The sequence below is a fragment of the Melopsittacus undulatus genome, chromosome 3 (assembly GCF_012275295.1).
Source record: "Melopsittacus undulatus isolate bMelUnd1 chromosome 3, bMelUnd1.mat.Z, whole genome shotgun sequence".
NCBI classification, from domain to species: Eukaryota; Metazoa; Chordata; class Aves; order Psittaciformes; family Psittaculidae; genus Melopsittacus; species Melopsittacus undulatus.
This window is the reverse complement of record NC_047529.1, coordinates 72,191,836-72,212,302: the sequence shown is the minus strand read 5'-3', so window position 1 is coordinate 72,212,302 and position 20,467 is coordinate 72,191,836. Positions and strand designations below refer to the sequence as shown.

The window sequence follows — 20,467 nt, the reverse complement described above, 5'->3', positions numbered from 1 at the left end:
CAGAGAAGCGCCGTAAGGCGAGCCCGTGTCGCGTATGTGCACAAGGACGGACTTGTCGCTGCCTCAGGGCGCCTGCCTCATCCCCCCGGCATTGCCTTCTCCCCACGCCGCACGGCTCGATTACGCATGCCCGCTGCCGCCACTTTCCAGCGGGAAAGTACGGCAGGGTGCGCCGCCGAAACCATCCCGGCAGGATCGCGGCACCTTCGTTCCTGCTTCTCCTCGGCGCCATCCCCTCCGCGCATGCGCCCCTTGTGCTGTTTCCTTGGCAGCGGTGGTTGTTTTCGGCAAAACCATCTGTGCGGAGCCGCGGGGGAGAAGAGGGGCGCAGGGCGAGACCACTGGTGGGGAAAAAAAGGGGGTGAGGCTGTCGTAGCAGAGGGCTGGCAGCGGTGCTGCTACGGAAGCGGATGGGCCCGACGTGAGTGATGCTCTTGCGCCGCGCCTTGGGTAGGAAAGGGGGGCCTGCGTAGGGCAGACATCCCGCCGGGTCTTGCTGCTGCTGGCGCCGCTGCTCGTCCTGGTGCGCGGCACCAGAGGCGGGTAGGCTGGAGCACGCCTTCGCGCCGCTGTTCCCTCCCTTGGCTCCCGCCGCGGCTGACCCTCTGCTCTCTCCTCTCCCTCCCTTCCCTCGCACGGGGCGGGGGGCTCAACCACGGGCTCGGCAAGCCGTTACCGAGAGCGCTGCAGCGCCCTCCGGCCAGTAGCGGGAGTTGGGCCCCGCACCCAGCGTGGTTACTCCGCGTGACGGCGTGGCCGGCGGCCTCAGGAGGCCGGCGTGTCTGCCGGCCCGCGGGTGTCGGTGCAGCTGGGTCACTGGGCCGGCGGGTGTTGCCTCCCCTCTGTCGGTACAGTCGTTCTGGTTTGCTCGACGAGAATGCATGCCCCGCCGCGCGTGAAACTACACGGCTTTTCCGTGCCTGACGTGTTAAAGCTCATGTCTCCAACGCGATGCCTCCAGCGCGTGAGGAACGTGCATCTGCACAGTAAATGCCATTAATGCCATTAGTCCAGCAGTGTGTGCTGCAAATGTGCCATTGTGTTTTTATTGTTTACCAGGGTTCCTCTGCACAAAACAAAATGCCACTTCGGCAATTAAATGCTTAGATCGATCCACTGATGTGAACCCATTTTTGTAATTAAGATCTAAGGCAGAGTCTTAAAATGTAGTAAACTATAGAAGCCAGCTTTGTTTCCGTATACATAACTGAAGTCCGTAGTTCTGCCATCAGGGTAGACAGACTCTTTGCGGCCTTCTCCTAACCAATGAAAGGTGCCCAGTCTTCTGGGGGAAAAAGCAGCAGTTACTCTGAAGATAAACCTTTCTCAGTTACTGTTATAAAATTCAGATGCGTAGCACCAGCTTTTTTAAACATCCTTCTAAGTTAGTGTGAGCACAAGGTTTTTACAGGCACCTCTAAACCTGTAGAAAGCTACAGCTCTTGTGGTGGTGTTTATTTGACGTGCAAGTACATAGGTATTTACATGGTAATAATAATAAAGCTGTCAGTTTTCTGGACTTAAATACTGAATTTTCATGAATGTAACCAAACTTTTTTGATGTCACACCATCAGTGAAGAGGAGTAGATTAAGCTGGGTGCCATTTTACTTTATGATTACAGTAAAGTGTAAAAGTAAAGCTTTTTCTGATCTCAAAGTAGTGATTCCTACAGATAGCTGAATTGGAAACCTACTAGTTAAACCCAAGATTTCCCACTGTGATTACTAATCTCATCTAGAAGATGGCCTGATGTTCTACTTGGGTTTAGGCACTGAAGATTACATTCACTTTTTGCAACAAAAGGAGGGATTTAGTTCATGAAAATCCTGAAGTGTGCAATTACATTTTGCCTATTCAGTTTCCTAAGCAGTCCTAATTAAGTGGGAAATTTGTCACTTCCCATTGTGTAATACAGATTCTGTATATTCTGCTTCATCATAGTATAGATTTGATTTTTATGAAAAACCTCTACCTATATTAGTAAAGGTGGGTTTTTTTTGTGCATAGAAGGATTTGTTGCATGTTTTGCATAGAGTATTTCCCTATTACGTACACAGAATATAGCAACTCAGTATTGTAAAATACTGTGAAAATAACAATTTAATGTAGAATCACATTTATAAATACAGGTGCAGTATTAGTGAGGAGCAAGTTAGGTGATTGTCAGGAAGGTATACAGTAATTCTTGGAAGTTTGGGCTTCAATATTTTGTTTTCCTGGGTATTCTTGGTGACTGGAATATGCCACTGTTCCAAGTATGTATTTTTGTCATTCCTGCATTGCCTCATGTTAACTAACATGAAAGAGATCAAATCTGATCAGGCAAAAATTCATTTTACAAGTTTAATCTTAATGATAAATGAATTTATTCAGATTGGGGCACTGTGGTTGCTGACCTTTGGTGAGGATTTAATCCTCCGTCAATTTAAAGTGAGATTACACTGGGTAAACAGGCTTGTTCTTATCCTTGTTGATTAATGATCTATATTTACACAAGAGTAATAGCTGCTTTAATGCACCATGTTAAAAGTCATGTAGTTTTAATTTAGAAATATGTATAAAATAATAGCACTGTCATTAGAGGACTTTATGTCGTAATTTTATTGCTGCAAGAGGATTGACTTTTACTGAATAAATAAAGGTAAGCAGAAAACTATGCTTTCTGGTGAGTTTGGCAAGTCTGTTCATTTTACAAAGAATGCTGGCAGACATGAGGTGAGCCTAGCCTTTGGAAAGGTGTTTGTTCCATTATAAACAAAACTATCTGCAAGATAAATTTACGTATAGTTTTTTGTGATGTGATTTATTTAACAATTGACCATAAAATTGTTTACATACTTGGAAGAGTTGTGTACTTTAAGTTGCTGTTGCATTCTACATTGCCTCTCATATTTTTTCTTTAAAATTTAACAGCACTTGAACATTTAATTTCTTGTTTGTAATTATTTTTTCTAGGGGGTGGTTGAAATCACTCAACTAATTATAAGAGACTTTACTATGCTCCTGCAATCCTCAGGGAACGATTAAAATTATAGAATCTGCTGTTTTTTTATAACTATATTTAGTTTTCTGCTCTTTCATATTAAAAGTATTTTCCAACCAATTGTGAAATGACTACTTGAAAAGAAACATTGGATAACCCGTTCTTTTAAAACAGCCTTTTGGTATAACCAAGTATAAATTGCAACCCATACTTTTCAATAGTATTTTCTATTGTCATTTTTTTAAGAACTTTTTAACTATGACTGTTTTGGTTGTAACAGTAAAGCTTTGCTTTACCCATCAAAAGATATTTTAATTACTGAAAATACTGTTACCCTGTCAGTGCCATGATGAAGCATATTATAGAACAAACCAATTTTTATTTCTTCCTATGAAGTCACTTTGGGTCATCCTTGCTTGTTTCAAACATCCTTAGATTGATGGATACTTAGCATAAATGCTTTGCTTAATACATGAAACAAACTAATGACACCTGGCAACTGACTAATCAGCCCTTCTTTAATCCCAAACCAACCCTAGGACTTTCCTTTTTTTTTTTTTTTAGGTTGGTTTGGCTAGCCAGCAGGCCAAACTACTGTAAGTAACAAATATGAAATTAACTGAAACTATGTAGGCTGTGGGGGACAGGGAAGAAGCAAGTAACACTACGAAAGAGATACCATACCATCTGAGAGTATGGTATTGCAGATGCTTAGGGTATCCTCGGCTTGCTCTTATATTGGTAGGAGGTATGTGCCCAGGAATGATTTTCAGTGTTGAAGCCAAGTGGTATCTTGAGCCCACTTTAATACTATTAAACTTTTTAGACCCAAATCAGAGTGGCTGCATGCAAACTGCTTATTAATAATTATCTATACAAATGCCTAAACTGTACCCAGAATTGCTTGGACCAAACTGGTGCTGAGGACAATGCAATTATATAGCCTGGCAGTATCTAATGGTATGTCTTAATTTATTAGGGGAAGTGTAGTCTGGGTGTCCAGTGAATGTGAGTTAATGGTATCTATAAGAAGGCGTTACCTAGGAAGAACTTGAAGCTATTGCTCAGGGGGCTGTGAGAGAAAAAGGTATGATAGTTTATTGCATGGAAGGCTAAAGAGAATGTGACACATTGATAGAAAGCTAGTTTTCATTAGTTTCATTGTTTACAAAACAGCTTTTTGTATTAAAGGTTTTTGTAAAACATTCTGAATTTTCTTGATGAAAAGATAAAGCTGTTTAGTATTTTTATGTGCCTTCAAGCTTTGTTTGGATTACATTTGCAGGCTTTTCTTCACAGTCAGGAAAGCCTAACATTTTTCTTTAGAGAAATGAGTTTCATGTAATTGCTTGTCTGCTTTATGTAAAACACAAATGCTTTATGTAAATATAAATATTTAGAGAGTTGTGATAAAGTTAGATTTGCTGGTAGATATTAATATTTGCATTGAAAGCTATCAGCTAGCTACAAAGTGACTTTTTGACGATGCTGTCAGGATAGGAACCTGGTCAGAAAGGCTTCAATATAGATGGCTTCTTGGATCATTATTTAAATAAATTGTAGGGGTTTTTAGAAGACTGAAGGCCTACAGTACTAACGTATTTGACTATTGCCCAGAAACATATAGCTAATCGAACAGCTACAGTGTTGCTTTTTATTTACTCTCAAATAATAAGAATCAAATAGATGTAGAGACCCCTGAGCTTTAATAGCAGAGAATTTCTAGTAACTTAGACAAATAGTTTAGAAATAAATATTTCTATAAAAGCCATGTAATCATCCTTGATATTAATTAGCAGCTACCTTCAAGTTGTTGCCTTCAAGTCTATGGACCAGTTATGGTAATTAAAATTGTTAATTACTTTTAATAGAATGGTGAATTCTGAGGAAACAGCTGGTGTGTTGAGCCACTTCTAAGGATTGAAAATGCCAGTAGGTAAGAAGACTGTGTTTGATTTTTAATACATATCCTGTAGTCAGAACTAGATGCAAATGACAGAATTTACTTCTGTCTATAGTTTTTTAATGTTGCATTTGCTCTGATTTGAATCTGTGTTTATAGCTGATTTCCAAAGAGTTGTGGTGTTGTTTTGTTTTGGTTTGGTTTTTGGTTCTTTAATTATTTATTTTTATTATTCTTTAAATTTGGGGGCTTTTGCAAAAATTTGTAATGACAAATGGTAAGTGTTCCCTAACTGAGGATTCAACAGTCTCTTTCAGAGATGTGCCAGATTGCATTTTTAATTCTGTAGCTACAAATTAAGCATTACCTCAGGGGGCTAGAACACCTACTGCTGCTTGAAGGGTCGAAATGCTGCTAATAGCAGTATCATGATTAACAGAAAACAGGGACTTGGCTCCAGCTGATTTTGGATCTCTGCATGCTCCTGCCTGTTGCAGATCTGTCTCAGGGTGGTGCTTCTCTGGGATCCAGAAAGAACCTAGAGCTGCCGCTTATTCTGGAGACAAGGTCATCTGTTATCAGTGTGGTATCATTCATAAACAGCGAAGGCAATAATCTGCCCTCTGCTTAAACTAGCCCGTTTTATGTTGATCCTGATGTTTTTGCTCTTCAAAATGTTTTTTCTTCAGGAAACAGAGTTGATGGTGCCAGCTTCAGCAACAAGTAATAGCCTGGTGTGTTTGTGCAATGTTGCTGAGTTATCCGTGTGTGGTTTACTTTGTCAGTGGAAATTCTTAACTGAATGCTACACAAACTTCTCGGTAAACTTTCCCTGATAAAATAATTCTTGTTCTTTTCAATTTTAAAACATGATTACACACTTTTTTAGCAATGGTGATTATTGAGGTAGAAAATCATACTCTAGATTTCTTTCTGCAGTTGAAAGTGAGGCAAAGGCAAAAACCAGAGCCTGCTTTGAGGAGATCTTCAGACATCATGCTGGCCTAGCAGGCACAAAGAAATCAAAGAAAAAGAAGTTTCAGTCTGAAGAGAATATTGTGGTGAGTTTGAACACATGCAGGCTTTGATTGGTTGCCTTCCTTAATGGGAAAAAGATCAAGACAATGTGTTGTAGAAAGGAGAGATGTAGGCATTTAAAAAAAATTACAAAGCATATTTCTGCACATATCCATTGTTTTTGAGTGGTCTTTTATATGTTGTCTGTATACCAGCAATGCATCCTTGTAATTTGGAGGTATGCCAAAATTTATATAGCATTATAATGCTATAGACTATAAAATAGTCTATATAGACTATAATACAGGTAAAAAGAAAGTGACACATTCAGGCATGCACTCGTTTAAAATCTGCCAGTACATTTTTTTCCCTTCATAGTTTTCAGAAAAGTTTGAAGATTTTCAAATTCAGTATTAACTTTAGTGGGAGTTTGAGAGATGGGCTAGTAGAATTATGGCTGTAAAAATACTGAATTTTTAGAGCACTATATCTGTGTAATACAAGTACATCTGTGTAATACATCTGTGAATTCAGAACTGATGAGAATTTATAATAATATTAGAGATAGTCATTAACTTTAATCAATTTCCTAAAAGTTGCTGGTATAAGAATAACAGTTTACAAACAATATTAAACAACATTTGAAACTTTTTTTTCCAGTTTGACCTCAGTAATCAGCATATTTCTGCATATTTCTGAGCTTTGTGTCTGAGTAGTCTTGTGTTTACATGTTTTACATGTTTTAAAGATTTTGGCCTTAGCTTGTAACTTGCAGATTATAAATGATTCTATCACCCTATCCTTATGGTTAGATGACATTATTCTGTGTAGCATATTTCTCAAGACCCTCAGACATTCCTCTGAGTTGTGGTTCATATCGTAGCTTTTTTGCTGAACCGAAGAATAAATGTTTAATATATGTCCTATATGCACTGTTTATTGACTTACAGTGATTACAATTTAAAAAAGAAAGCCTTGTCTTCAAAGACAAATATTCTGTTTTTTTTTTCTTTTTTCTCCTGTTACGTTTTATAGTTTCTGGTTTTGGTTTGCTTTTTTTTTTATCTTACAGTTGTATCCATACTAGATGCTGGAAGTTAATTTTCATTCTGTAATACTCATTTAAGACAAAAGAGTGGTATTTTATATAATATTAGAATGTTGCATGTATTTACTGCATGTAATTAGCTATAGTGAAGTTAGTTTTGTTATGCTGAAACATAATTTTGTCTTTAGATTGTCAATTTGAAGTTGATATTTGTGCAGATTTTTTATTTTGCATTTCTTGAAGTATATAGAGTTTAGTCAATAGTCTATAAAAAGAACAACATGATGTGTAAAACATAGCATAGAAAGTTTAGAGAGTTATCTTTTTCCTTTTTTTTGCTGGCATACATGTAAATATAAGATTAAATTCTTCCTTTGTTAGGTTTAGTTTTTTTGATGAAACATGAGTTTTTAAATCTCTATGAAACAAATATTTTTGAGTGCATAATTGTATCTTCATTTGCAGCTACATATTACTCATAAATATTTTAATCTTACTTTGATTTTTAAAATTGGATTCCATTCCAGAAATCTCTGATGTAAAACGCTAGTGTTTTTTAGAAACACTTAAAATCACAGTGAACTGAATGAAAAGTTAGTTGTATATACACTGATGAAGAAGCGCTTTTAAGGATCAGTGTGGAAGCCTGGCTTTATGGTTTTGCTGAAGACATAGATTTTTATCAGTATAAGCACTGAAAATTGAGAACTTGAAAAAGTGTATTAAAATGTTATACTGGTAATTTTAAATATTTCCTTCAATTATGGCAACTTTTCAAGAGCTCAGGCTGGTATTTCTATGCTGGTTGCATTCCAGTAGAAATTTTTGTAAAAGCTTCAGCAAATAACCAGTCGTTTCATTGTAAGAAAGAAATGTATGTGGGAGGGGAAGAGGAGATAGGTGGAGGAGTCTGTGTGGTTTTTTTACAGTTTTCTTCACCATATGTAATTTAATTATATAGACTTTCACATATCTTGAAATAATGTGAAATTTATCAGTGATGGCTTTGTGTCACGCATGTGCCATAAATGGTGTCCCAGGTTTGACCATAAACAGGTTATGGTTAAGAGCATATTTCCACTGGAAATATTCCAGTCTGCTTCTTTCTTTTATCATTACTGAACCTAGCCTTTCTTAAATTAATAAAACCTTTGGCCTCACTGTCCACTGTTTCCTTGAAACCTGAGTTTTGGAGCTGCAACAGCTTTCTGGTTTTTTTTAAATGTCAGAAGTGAGGGTAAGGAGATTGCCTGCATGGTTGCCTGCTGTGCTCTGTGTGCCCATTGCCTAGAGAGAAGGGAAGCAGCCTGACTGAAAGAGGAAAGGCTGATGTAAGTCAGGATGAGTTTGATCACAACAGATAAGAATGAGTGGCTTATAATGGAGATGGACATCAGCTGTGGCCAGTGAAAGGTCTGCTTTGTTCTTCAGTGGCCATATGCACTGAAAAACTGCCAAAATTTCCACTGGATTTAGCCTATTATTTCTTATACTTAAAATAGGGAAACTGCCAATAGTATACTTGACCTACACATTTTCTCAGTGTCACTAAAATTTGATGAAACTCCTCCAAGCCCATCCTGTCTGTAAATTGAAGTTCTTCTAGCTTTGAGTGTCTACATTTTGTAGCCTTTCAGGAGCAATGGTAGGAAAATTGGTTCCCTAGTACATTGAAATTTTCCTTAACAAGTGTGTTGATTACTAACTCAGTTGTAAGTAAATGGTCTTTTACAACTTGTACACATCAGCCCTTCAGTGGGCTGGCAGTGTCTGTTGCTGTTTTTCAAGGTGTGCCTGTACTATGGGAAGAATTTCAGGTACCTCTCTAAGTCTGGTTATCCGAGTTTCCAGTTACCCTGGGCAAAATCACCTGATGTGTTTCCAGGTTCCACTCATGCATACTTAAAAAGCCTTGAACCTGAATAGCAAAGAGGTGATTTGGGATTACCTTGTTATGGTCTTAGTCCACCTGTGTGCGTTTTGGCTGGTGCCCATCTCTTGCTGCTATCAAGCCAGTAGTGCAAGTAGGTCTGTTCTCAAGGAAGAGTGTTTCCTCTGCCCTGGTGTTGTAATGTGCCATGGAGCTGTTTTGAAAAAGGCCTCATTTGATCTGCTCTTTAAGCTGAGGAGGTCAGGCTCAGGTCAGCAACCCTCTGGACTTAATCCAGAGACAGGCCTATCCTATGAGCTGCTTTTCTAGCATAACTGCTTTTGCTAACTTGGCTCACGTCTGTTTATATGTGGACACTTGCTCTTAGCTGATCTTTCTTAGTCCTGCATTTCAGACAAAGGATCTATATCAGTATCCCTGCCGCAGCCTGAGACCTGATCTGATAGGTTTTTATAAAACTCTTGGCTGTTGCTTTATTATTTTGTGACTCTTTCTCATCTTTCCTCTCTGTTTAATTACATCGTGCTATTACATGTGGAAAAAGTGTCCTGAATTTCTTGATGTCATCTATCTGGACTTGTGCAAAGCATTCAACACTGTCCCTTACAACATCCTTGTCTCTAAATTGGAGAGACATCAAATTGATAGATGGACCACTCAATGGATAAGGAACGGGCTGGATGGCCGCATGCAAAGAGTTGTGGTCAATGGCTCAATGTCCAACTGGAGACCAGTAACAAGTGGTATCCCTCAGGGATCAATATTAGGACAAGTCTTGTTCAACGTCTTTGTCAGTGTCATGGACAGTGGCATTGAGTGCGCCCTCAGCCAGTTTGCCTATGACACCAAGCCATGTGGTTCTGATGATACACTGGAGGGAAGGAATGCCATCCAGAGGGACCTTGACACACTTGTGAGGTGGGCTGATGCCAACCTTATGAAGTTTAACCATGTCAAGTGCAAGATCCTACACCTGGGTCAGAGCAATCCCAGGCACAGCTACAGGTTGAGTGGAGAAGAGATTCAGAGTAGCCCTGTGGAGAAGGACCTGGGGGTGTTGGTCAATTAGAAATTTAACATGAGCTGGCTGCAGTGTGTGCTTGTAGCCCAGAAAGCCAACCATATCCTGGGCTGCATCAAAAGGAGCATGACCAGCAGGTCGAAGGAAGTGATCCTGCTCCTCTACTCTGCTCTTGTGAAACCTCACTTGGAGTATTGTGTGCAGTTCTGGTGTCCTCAACATAAAAAGGACATGGAACTGTTGGAACAAGTCCAGAGGAGGGCCACGAGGATGATCAGGGGACTGGAGCACCTCCCATATGAAGACAGGCTGAGAAAGTTGGGGCTGTTCAGCCTGGAGAAGAGAAGGCTGCATGGAGACCTCATAGCAGCCTTCCAGTATCAGAAGGGGTCCTATAAGGATGCTGGTGAGGGACTATTCATTAGGGACTGTAGTGATAGGACAAGGGGTAACGGGTTAAAACTTAAACAGGGGAAGTTTAGATTGGATATAAGGAAGAAATTCTTTACTTTGTGGGTGGTGAGGCACTGGAATGGGTTGCCCAGGGAAGCTGTGAATGCTCCATCCCTGGTGTTGTTCAAGGCCAGGTTGGACAAAGCCTTGGGTGACATGGTTTAGTGTGAAGTGTCCCTGCCCATGGCAAGGGTGTTGGAACTAGATGATCTTAATGTTCTTTCCAACCCTGACTGTTCTATGGATCTATTCTATTAATTAAGATACACACAGGCTGTATATCTGAGGAATTTGTGTTTGAACTGCTGAAGCAGCTTTGTGCTACCTGTTAATATTTTTGGATTTTGCCTTAGCTTGAGATTGTGTTTAATTTCATTATAAGGGTATTCTTTACTTTTTTATTTTTCTGCTATGAGTAAATTAGCTATAGTTAAGTAACTGTGTGCTGCTATTTATGGCACATATTTGCGGAGATTTACTTTCGTTTGTAGGCATAATAAATAACAAGTTTATTGGGTATTTTAACCAAGTTTTTGCAACACCTACGTATCTTTGAGGAAAGGATTCTCGAATATTAGTTATTTTAGAAACTCTCGAAAAGGTCAAAGACAAGGGCTTTTTGTTAAGAATTTCTCAAAGTATTCTACTTTTTTAAGCTTCATGGTTTAGTATTCTATCAAGGCAAGCATCAGCATGACTTTAGTCCCTGGCAGTGTTCAAGGCCAGGTCGGATGAAGCCTTGGATGGTATGGTTTAGTGTGAGGTGTCCCTGCCCATGGCAGGGGAGTTGGACCTTGATGATCTTTAGGTCCTTTCCAACCCTAACTATTCTATGATTCTATGAATTGGTCAGTGTTGGGCCTTAATTGCTAGCGTGTTTTAATCTTTAGCCCTTATTCTCTGCAGTTCAAGTTATTCCTAGAAATGCAGAAATGGAAGTGGACAATCTATTACAAAGCATTTTTTTTATTATTTTTTTAGTTTATACAAAGCTTGGTGCTTTCCCCCTCCCCCTTACTCTGTTCTGTATTTCAAGTTATTTATATGATTTTTTTCCACACCCTCTTAAATTACTGACTTTTAAATAGGATGTCACTGGTCTATTTAAGCAGATAAAAGATGAAGGTGTAAAGACTTTTCTTCATAATTTGATATCAAGATAATTTAAACTATTTTTAGACTTAGGATGCTATTTTAGCAATAAAGATAACTAGTGAAAAGATAGATGAATGGCTTTGGATTTTTTTCTGATGTATTAGATAAGCATGCTTGAATGAAATTCTCGATGCTTTCTTTTTAACTTTTTTGGGACAGTGTTTTTAATATGTTGCATTAGTCAGTATATATTTAAGCTGTCTCTAGTTTCAGACATGAGCTTTTATTTCTGTGTTAGACTTTGTCTTGGTGTATTTTTCTTGCCCCACTTTTGACAATTTTCTGTACAACTAACAGACTTCCTTGATTTTTTTTCTCTCATGTACTTCAAACTTTCTTTCTTTATTCTCCCTTCTCTTTCTTCAGTACTTGTACTTTCCTTGCTGTCCATGTTCTCTCTTTGAATCTCAGATGTGAGTAAAGCAAGACAGTGATAGTTTGCAGTCTCACATAATTGAGGGCATAGAACATAGAGGCAGATGACTTGCACATTGAGTGTTCTTTCAGTCATGGAATATTATTCCTTCAGGTGTTTTTAAGTCAGGATCCATTCTGCAAAGTATAATTGCCATTGCAACTTCATTCTCGTAAGCTTTTCCTTCTTACAAGCTTATATATTTTGGTGATCTCCTATTTTAAAAAAAGGGGGCAATATGTGTAATGTTTGAGGCAAACACAGTTTTGTAACTGGGAGAAGTATCCCAACTAGAAGGGAAAGATGCCTGTGTTTATTGAGGGAGAAATATGGTCCTGGCAAAGAAAGGATTGTATGGAGATATGCATTAGCTGAAATTAATCTTAGCTGTTTTTAATAGACTGGTCTTTAGATCAACTCTGTCATTCTGCTAAGAGTAATGTGATGTTTTTCTTTCAACTTTATACTTAGAAAAAGTCTTAATGGAAATCTGTTTCTCAGTCTTAGCACTTTTAAATATAATTTCATTATCTAACTTGGGCAAGCAACTTTCAATTAAAGAGACTACAAACAGCTGAGCTTGAAACCTGTCTCTAACTTGCATTTTAAATGGATTAGAATACTTGATTTTGTGCTGCATGTTATCTTCAAGTCTTCCATAGTCTAAACATTAGCATCTGTTTATGGAGTAGACTTGTTGATTTCTTTTTTGACTGTATATACATAAAAGTAATTTAAAAACATAATGAAATAGAATTTAGGATGAAGTGCCAAATGTTGTTTTTTTTTTTCCAGCGTGAATTTTCTGTTGCCTTAAATCTGTCACTTGTTAATTTTAAATAAAATAATTAGATCTTTGATTTCATTTTACTATGTGTAATGTTGCTGAAGAAATAAGATTATGTACTGTGTATCTCCTTAAAACATAATTGTAGTACAAGTATTTTCTGTGTTCTTTTCATTTATAGCTTGATACCTTTAAAAGTAATATTGATTTAGCTAAGGAAAGTGTGAATGATGAAGCAATTTTAAACAACACATACAATCCTGAAGAAGAGAGTCCACGATTTACAAAAAATAAACTGAGAGAGAAAGCCTCAATTGCAAAGAAAATAAACAATGATATTGTTAGTAGTGAGGAGAACAAGCAACCAAAGTCTAACAAGAAGAAAAAGAAATCACTGTTACAAGAACAATTTAATGAGGAGGAAAATTTACATGAATCTGAATTGGAGAGTTTTGAGAAAAAGATTAATGATTTTTCAAAGAAGAAAAAAAGTAAATCACAAACAGATGTACTTCATCAAGGAGGTGATGGGGAGATTAAAAAATTCTTGACTGAAGCGAGAAATGTAACTGAATTAGAAGAGGAAGAAGAGCTAATCCGAGCCTACCAGCTGCATGTGGCTGAAGATGAGGCAAATGAAATTAAAAAGAAAATAAGAACAAAACTTAAAGAGCAGATGTCTGAATTTACCTCTACTGTTCAAAGCCATGAAGTTGTATTGAACAATGAAGCAGGCAAAAAGAAGAAAAAGAAAGAAAAAGCAATTTTAAGTGAAGCTGAAACAAGGTACCATGATAAACTGTATACCATGTTCCTGTGAATCTTAAACAAACTGTAGCATTTTGGTTTTAGATAGAAAATATGTAGTTTATCAGAAAGCTTCTGCCTAAGTGATTAATTGGATGATTCGGTTGTGAAAAAATGTTGCCAAATACTCATTCAAAATGCTGTCAAGATTAATATTTAAGTCTCAGATTTTTTTAACTTATAAAAAAGATGTGCTCCATTACTATATGTTTATTTTCTATAGAAGTCACTCTTAAATAAAGATTATTTTGTGCATGGTCTTTTAGTGCTGAGTGATGGCCCTAATCTAGCAGAAGGGTATTAGCTTAGCTGTGTTCACATGAATGGTTCTGCAAATATTGGAAACTATAGGAAAATGAATAGGGGAGAAATGATAAAGAAAAGAAATTAATATTAGGGCTTGTGTTGCGTTTCCAAGATACACAGATGAGTTGCAGAATTAAAGAGGAAATTTCTATCATATTAATAATGGTAATGAGCAATTGTATCCACATACATGCTAGAATACAGTCGGTGACAGTAATCCATTATATTGCAGTGCAATGTCCCTTTCTGAGCTACAGCATCATCCAGTACAAGATGGTAATGAAAATCATTCATTGGAAAGACTATTTACATCAGAAGGGCAGAAACTGGAGAAAAACATAGAAAAACAGAAACCTAAAGTAAAGAAGGTTAAAAAGAAAACCAGAAAAGGTCTGACAACAAAATGTTAAAATGTTGTGCTGCTTTGCTGCTTTATCCAAGTCTTTCTTTTCCTTTTTTTTTCCCTCTTTGTCCTTCTGCAAAAGTATTTGTTCATAGTAATAGTAACACAGAAGTGATTTGAGCTGTTGAAGTTACTATGCTTCTTTAGTTACTTTTTTATTTTTGCTCTTCCAATTCTAAGGCTAGTTAATAAGGGAGTTGATTTGATGCATCAATTTAAAATCATAATGTAATGTTTAAATATATATACCATCTTTACATTGTATTACTTAGATGCATATTCTGATTTGTTTTTTATTTTCTCATTTTCATTTACTTTATGCTATAAATGCTGTATCACCACTGTTTTAACCTGATGCTCAATTCAGACATAAGGAGTACTTTTGCATGCAACACATAGTCAAATTGGATACTTAATTTCCTTGAACATTGATGAGGCCACATAATAGGTTTAAAAATGCAGATTACAGAAGCCGATGAGGAGTAGGTTTTTTGGTATTAAGTATGGTAAGTATTAAGTATGGCGGTCTCACTGTGACTTGTAAAGGTGAAAGTTTTGAAAACAGCAGTAAATTCAGGGAAAATGCACATGGAGAAAGCATCAGATTAGGCTTATCTTTCTTTTTATGTTTTCCTAAAACAAAACCTACTACAGGTTGTAGTGCAGAGCAGGATATTGAACTGTGTGTATTTTAAGTCATTGTAGCAAGAAAGAAACTGTCAGTCAAGAGGAAGACCTCTGATTTAAAATAAAAATATTTGTTAGTAGGAATAGATTATATTAATTAATACATATTCATGTGTATGTTCATACATGTTTAAAATGCTGCAATTCTGATAACTTTGTTTTAACCTGTTACATAAAGAACAAGTTGAATGTTATTACTGTTGATTGCTGGGACAATACAGAGCGTGTTTACTCCTTTAAACTGTCACTAGTGGAACATATTAACCTCTATTGACTTTGTTCGTATTTCTAGGGGAAAATACAGAAATTGCTGCAGAAAATTATGAGGAAATTAAGAATTCAGAAATTTCAGCTCAGACTAAATTTGATTTTGGTGATGATCTTGTGTTGGGAGTTTACATCCATCGATCAGATCGACTTAAAACTGATCTCCGGATATCTCATCCCATGGTAAAAATCCATGTTGTTGATCAGAGAAGTGGCTTGTACGTCAAGAAGGATCATAGGTGACTTTTAATAAACTGTTTCTATTATCAATGGTTACTATGAATACATAGATTTTTCCCTAGAAAATTAAATATTAAAATGAAAATAATACTGAATTTTAAGCTTGTGAGGTAATTCATTAGTTTCTACATCTATGAGATATATCTATGAGATATTTATATATTTCTTATATATAGTATATGTATATGTGATGATATACCTGCAGTAAATTGGGGTGATATTTTTCATTTTGGCACTTTTAAATGCTATGCACTAGTATATTGAGATCAAGGTCCCCATATTTACAGCACAGTTCATCTGCATATCTTACAGAGATAAAATTTTATAAATCTCAGAAATATGTAGAAGCCAAGATTAGAATAAGTAAGCAAAACTCCTGTGGCATAAATAGTGTGTCTGCCTGTTATTTTATAAAAAGCCTTCTAAAATCCTGTAGTTCTTTGTGATTCTAATTCCTTCAGTTATGTGTTTCCAGTGTAATATGCATAATTTTCCTGAAAACAAAATTTTAATAGTGTTTAAGTAGTACTCTACTGTGATCATTATGCATAAATTTGGAGAAATTCTTTTTCTATAATCAAACAAATGGTATCTTTTATATTTCTTTCAGTAATTGAAAATACTATTTTGTTCAAGTATGGGGGGAGGGGGTTAAGGCGCTATAACAATTGTAACTGTTTGGAAATTTTCAAACAGCCAGAGGAAAGTTTCATCTTATTATGAACAAGAACGAATAGATCATATTCTTCCTATTATGACACAACCATATAACTTCAGACAGTCTAAATCAACAGTTCCAGAGTGGGAGGAGCAAGTCATATTTAATGAGCGTTTTAGTTATTTTATTCAAAACACTGAAGAAAGTCCTCTAGTAATCCTGTTTTTTGAGGTAAGGTTAACTATTTTGCATCCAATTTATGCACATTTTCTGTTTGTTTCTTCAACAGTATATATTTGATTGATTTGGGTGTTTTATTTCAGATATAGTAGATTAATAGCATAGCCTTAAGATGCAGAATTAAGTGGAGATACCAAAAAATAGTATTGTAATACTAATAAACTTTTTTTACAGGGGAAAAAAACCCCAAACCCCACAACCCTGTTTTGATAGCAGTAGGGAGGACGAAGCTTTCTTAATAAATCAGCTGTCAAATTTCTAGGAAAGGCTGGTTCCAGATTAGGAGAGATGGCACACTGTCTAAAGAATATTACTTCTTTTTTTCACATTCTTGAAATCTTGAAAAGAAGCTTAGGTACCAGAATCTGAAAGTTAGAGTCCGCCTACTGGTAGCTGAGTACACCTCTTTTCCCTTATCCCAATGAGCAAACTGTTAGACGTTTTAGAATTCTACATCTCCTCTCCCATTCTTCACAAAGTAATTATTAATTTGTCCTCAAATAACGTTAGGTTTAAAGAAAAAATCATAAGATATATATTCAATGTGATTTTTCAGCTGTAAGTATTTCAGTATTTGTAAGGAGAGATGCTGTAATATTAAGCTGAAAATGAACTTAATACAATTAATGTTACTTCATCCCTCACTTTTTATATTTCAAATAGATTATATACACAATATCAGCATATGTTTCTTTATGTTCTGTGATATTATCATTTAGGTTGGAAAAGACCTTTAAGTTTACAGATTCTGACCATAAACCTAAAACTGCAAATTTCACCCCTAAACCTAATTTACAGAACTAAGATCCCTTAGGTTACCGTACAGCTGGTTTTGGCTGTTAGATTTATGATCTATATGATTTGTGAACCATGTATGGTTTATGAAAATTACAAGTTAATAATTTTCCTCTTTTATTGAGACAGAAGGGAAGCAACAGTAGTTTTCTAATACCAGACTTGTGTCCCTTTTTTTAAGCAGGCCACAAATAGTCATCAGGTAAATGCATAAGGATCTGTTATTTCTAATTGCAAACTTGGGTGGAGGAAGTACTGGTTTTGTAATTGCTTAAAATTGAAATGTGTTTAATTTAGTGAATCGCATCTCATATATTTTAGCAAGTTTTTTTAATTACTAAAGCGTATAGTCATTAGAAATGCATTTATATTCCTACCAATACTTTCAGATGCTTGATTTACTAAGTATGGATGAATTGAGAGCCAACTCTGATGTACAAATTCAGGAATCTGGTTTCCGAAAAATCTGTTGGGCATTTCTAAAGGTATTGTAACCATTTAAATGAAGAAACAAAATTTATAAGTATTTTTATTTAAGTATCTCAAAGACACCATACTTAGTGGGGGAATGATTTTTATGATTTAATGTATTTCCAGGCAACAGAAGTGGAAAAACAAATGCTCGCTTGGTTGTTCTCTCTTTTCCCTCTTCTTTCACCACAAAAAAAAAATCACAGTAATAAGCTTAACAGTAAGGAGTATGTATTTTCCAAGAAAGTGTAGTTTGTAAGAATTTTTTTGTAGTTCATAAAGTCCAGAAGAAGGCTTTCTTTGAGGGTTTTCTGTGTGTTTGTGAGGTTGTTTCTGCAAAGAAAATGAAGAATTCACTGATTTCTGTACCTCAGCTACTCTTGTCATTTTCAGTTGGCCAGACTTTGGTAAGACTCCTGGCCTGACTATAAGATGCCTTGTCGTTTTTAGTTGAAGAGTTTGAAATGCTGTGGCAATGAAATACAGGTAATTTAGCCAGCATGTCATGTACATTTTTACCCTTTAGGGAGACCTGAGTATGCTAGTTTGGCCTCTGAGAGCTGACAAGCTTTAGTTTGTTTGAGGCTTGTTAATTTGCATCTGCCCCTGTGGATGGTTCATCTTCACATCCATTGAGCAGTCCACAACATGAGAAATACAGGAGAAGACAATGGTGTGCAAGTTTAGGGGAACGGAGACAGACCTCCCTTCATTATTCGATACAATGTCTTCTCAGCTCTGCCCCATATGAACTGCTGGAATCAGGGGTCTGGTATCCAGTGTCTGAATGTATACCTATTGGAAACTGTGCATCCAAACATGCGGTGTAACCTACTCCTGCACAAAGGGAAGAATGAATTTTCAACTCATAAATACAAATCGTGTCCTGTTCTTCATTCCTTCTGCATCTCTCTGCATTGTACTTTCATGTGTATCAGTCAAAGTAGGAATGTCCTGATAAACAGTGGTCAGTGTTAATGGCAGTGTTAGTGGTTAGTGTTAACACTTGTTCTTTAGTTCAATAGAGAGAACTTCATTTCCTTTGAAGTTAGAAAGTTTACTGCTTTGCTGTTATCTTCTGCTCCAAGTCAAAGCTTTACCAGTGCCTTTTGCTGCAGCATTCAAAGGGGTCTGTTTGGGTTGAGAATCCTTTGAGATATGGGTCATTTCAGCAAGTAGTAATTAAAAAAAAAAACGAACGGTACTGCAGAGGTTTTACCACATACAAGTTATTACTGTTGTGCATATGAAGCATGCTTCAAAACTAGGCTTTAATCTTAGCGATTTGATCCTGGGGGCGTTTAATACATGCTTACTCCATTACCACTTTTAGGGGTAGTATATTTCCGTAATGGAAAGTGGATTTCAAGAGTTTATACTGTAATTGTTTAAGATACTAGAAATAATCAATGACTCCTATTACTTTTATATTAACACAACTTTTTTTCCTTCTTTTTAATTGCCCTTCCAGCTTGTAGGTGCAAATGGAGCTCTGAACATTGATGGAAAACTCCGTCTGCAATTATATTACCCCCCTCCAAAGACCAAATCACATTCTGATGTGGTTGAGGTTTACAACTGGTGGGCAAAATGTCCTAGAAATCGTTACCCATCAACTTTATATGTAACTGTAAGAGGCATAAAACTACCAGATCATGTAAGTTGTGATATATAAATATATCTACAAATATACAGACTTTTCTGTAGGAACTAGTGACTGGCTGGAGCATGTGTATGTTTGTACACATGTATATAACAGCTGTACTTATATGCAGTACATAAAATAACTAATATAACTAGCTATAAATAACTTTGCATCTTAAGATACATGACTCCAAACTCAGTCCTTCATAGCTATCTTTGAAAAATAGGCATACTTTCTGTATTTTGCTGTTGACAGAAAACTTTCAAGGTACTTTCTTCCTGGTGAAATGCTATTTTAAGTCATTGAACTCATGCAGGTGTGTAAATTCTGTAAGACGGAAGAGGTGTAACATGCTTAACTCTGATTGCCTGCACCCTCAAGCTATAATGAGGTTTTTTTTAAATGAAAACTCCTTTAAAGACAAGCTTACATTGATATGTGCTGAGATGTGCATTCAAGATAAATACAGCATTTAGCATTCTACAGGTAGAATGTTGTTCTATTATATAACTTTCCATATTTTTTTTAGTTGTCATAAGTCTTTCTTCTTACTGTTCATACAGTCAGTGGTGATCTGTGGAAGCCTGCTGAGGTGTGGTCCAAACCCAAGCTAATATATGGTTTTAGTTCTCATGGTTTTGAGACACTTCTAATCTGTATACTGGACTGACATCCACAGATCTCTTGCTCAGTCAGCTGCTGAGGTTGTTAGGAATTCTGTGCATTTTGCTTGAGTAGCTGTGCTTCATCTTTCTGGAAGTGTTCTTTCTTCTCCATGGTCTGAATGTTTTCCTGATACATTTAGGTACTATCACTGGATAACAGTTGTCCCTACTTTATAGTCCTCTGTAAAATTCAAGATATGTGATGAATTTGCATAGGCTTTCTGAGCTGTGCTTGACTTGGATCAATTTGCTGCTGATGTTATTTCATTCTTGTTCTGATAAATGCCAGATTTGTCAAGGCTGGAATTAAGCTCTGCATACCAGCCATGGCATAGTACAGTTTTGTATGCATAGATTTCACTTCCATTTAAGGTCTGTTACAGGTCCTGCCTAGTCTGCTGCTTCTCCAGAAGGTCTCAGATCTCCCATGTCTCCTCCAGGGGATAGTAGATATGAAAAAATGTATCTCAGATAAAGCAAGGCATCTGGTACGAAAGTAGATACCTATGTGGACAGCTGATATAAGCTCCTGAATTGGTTTCTACTTGCATAGTGGGTGTCAAACCTCCCTTTTTAGTCATAAAAACCTAGGCAGTTATTCACCCTGA

General features: G+C 36.8%; 1 protein-coding gene across 4 annotated transcripts in view; it reads left to right on the top strand.

The window, feature by feature from the left end:
- The first annotated feature begins 246 nt into the window (after positions 1-246).
- Positions 247-20,467, top strand: part of AHI1 (Abelson helper integration site 1) — an 85,911-nt gene continuing 65,690 nt past the window's right edge. For 2 of the 4 annotated variants that reach the window (XM_031054071.2, XM_031054070.2), the window contains exons 1-9: positions 247-421; positions 4,857-4,921; positions 5,828-5,949; positions 12,857-13,461; positions 14,021-14,178; positions 15,171-15,384; positions 16,082-16,274; positions 17,468-17,563; positions 19,021-19,206. In XM_031054071.2, coding sequence (XP_030909931.2) covers positions 4,912-4,921; positions 5,828-5,949; positions 12,857-13,461; positions 14,021-14,178; positions 15,171-15,384; positions 16,082-16,274; positions 17,468-17,563; positions 19,021-19,206 — 1,584 coding nt within the window. In that variant the 5' untranslated portion in view covers positions 247-421; positions 4,857-4,911. Of the gene's footprint in view, positions 451-4,856; positions 4,922-5,827; positions 5,950-12,856; positions 13,462-14,020; positions 14,179-15,170; positions 15,385-16,081; positions 16,275-17,467; positions 17,564-19,020; positions 19,207-20,467 lie in introns of all 4 variants that reach the window. The other 2 variants (XM_013130486.3, XM_031054068.2) reach the window with 2 other exon arrangements.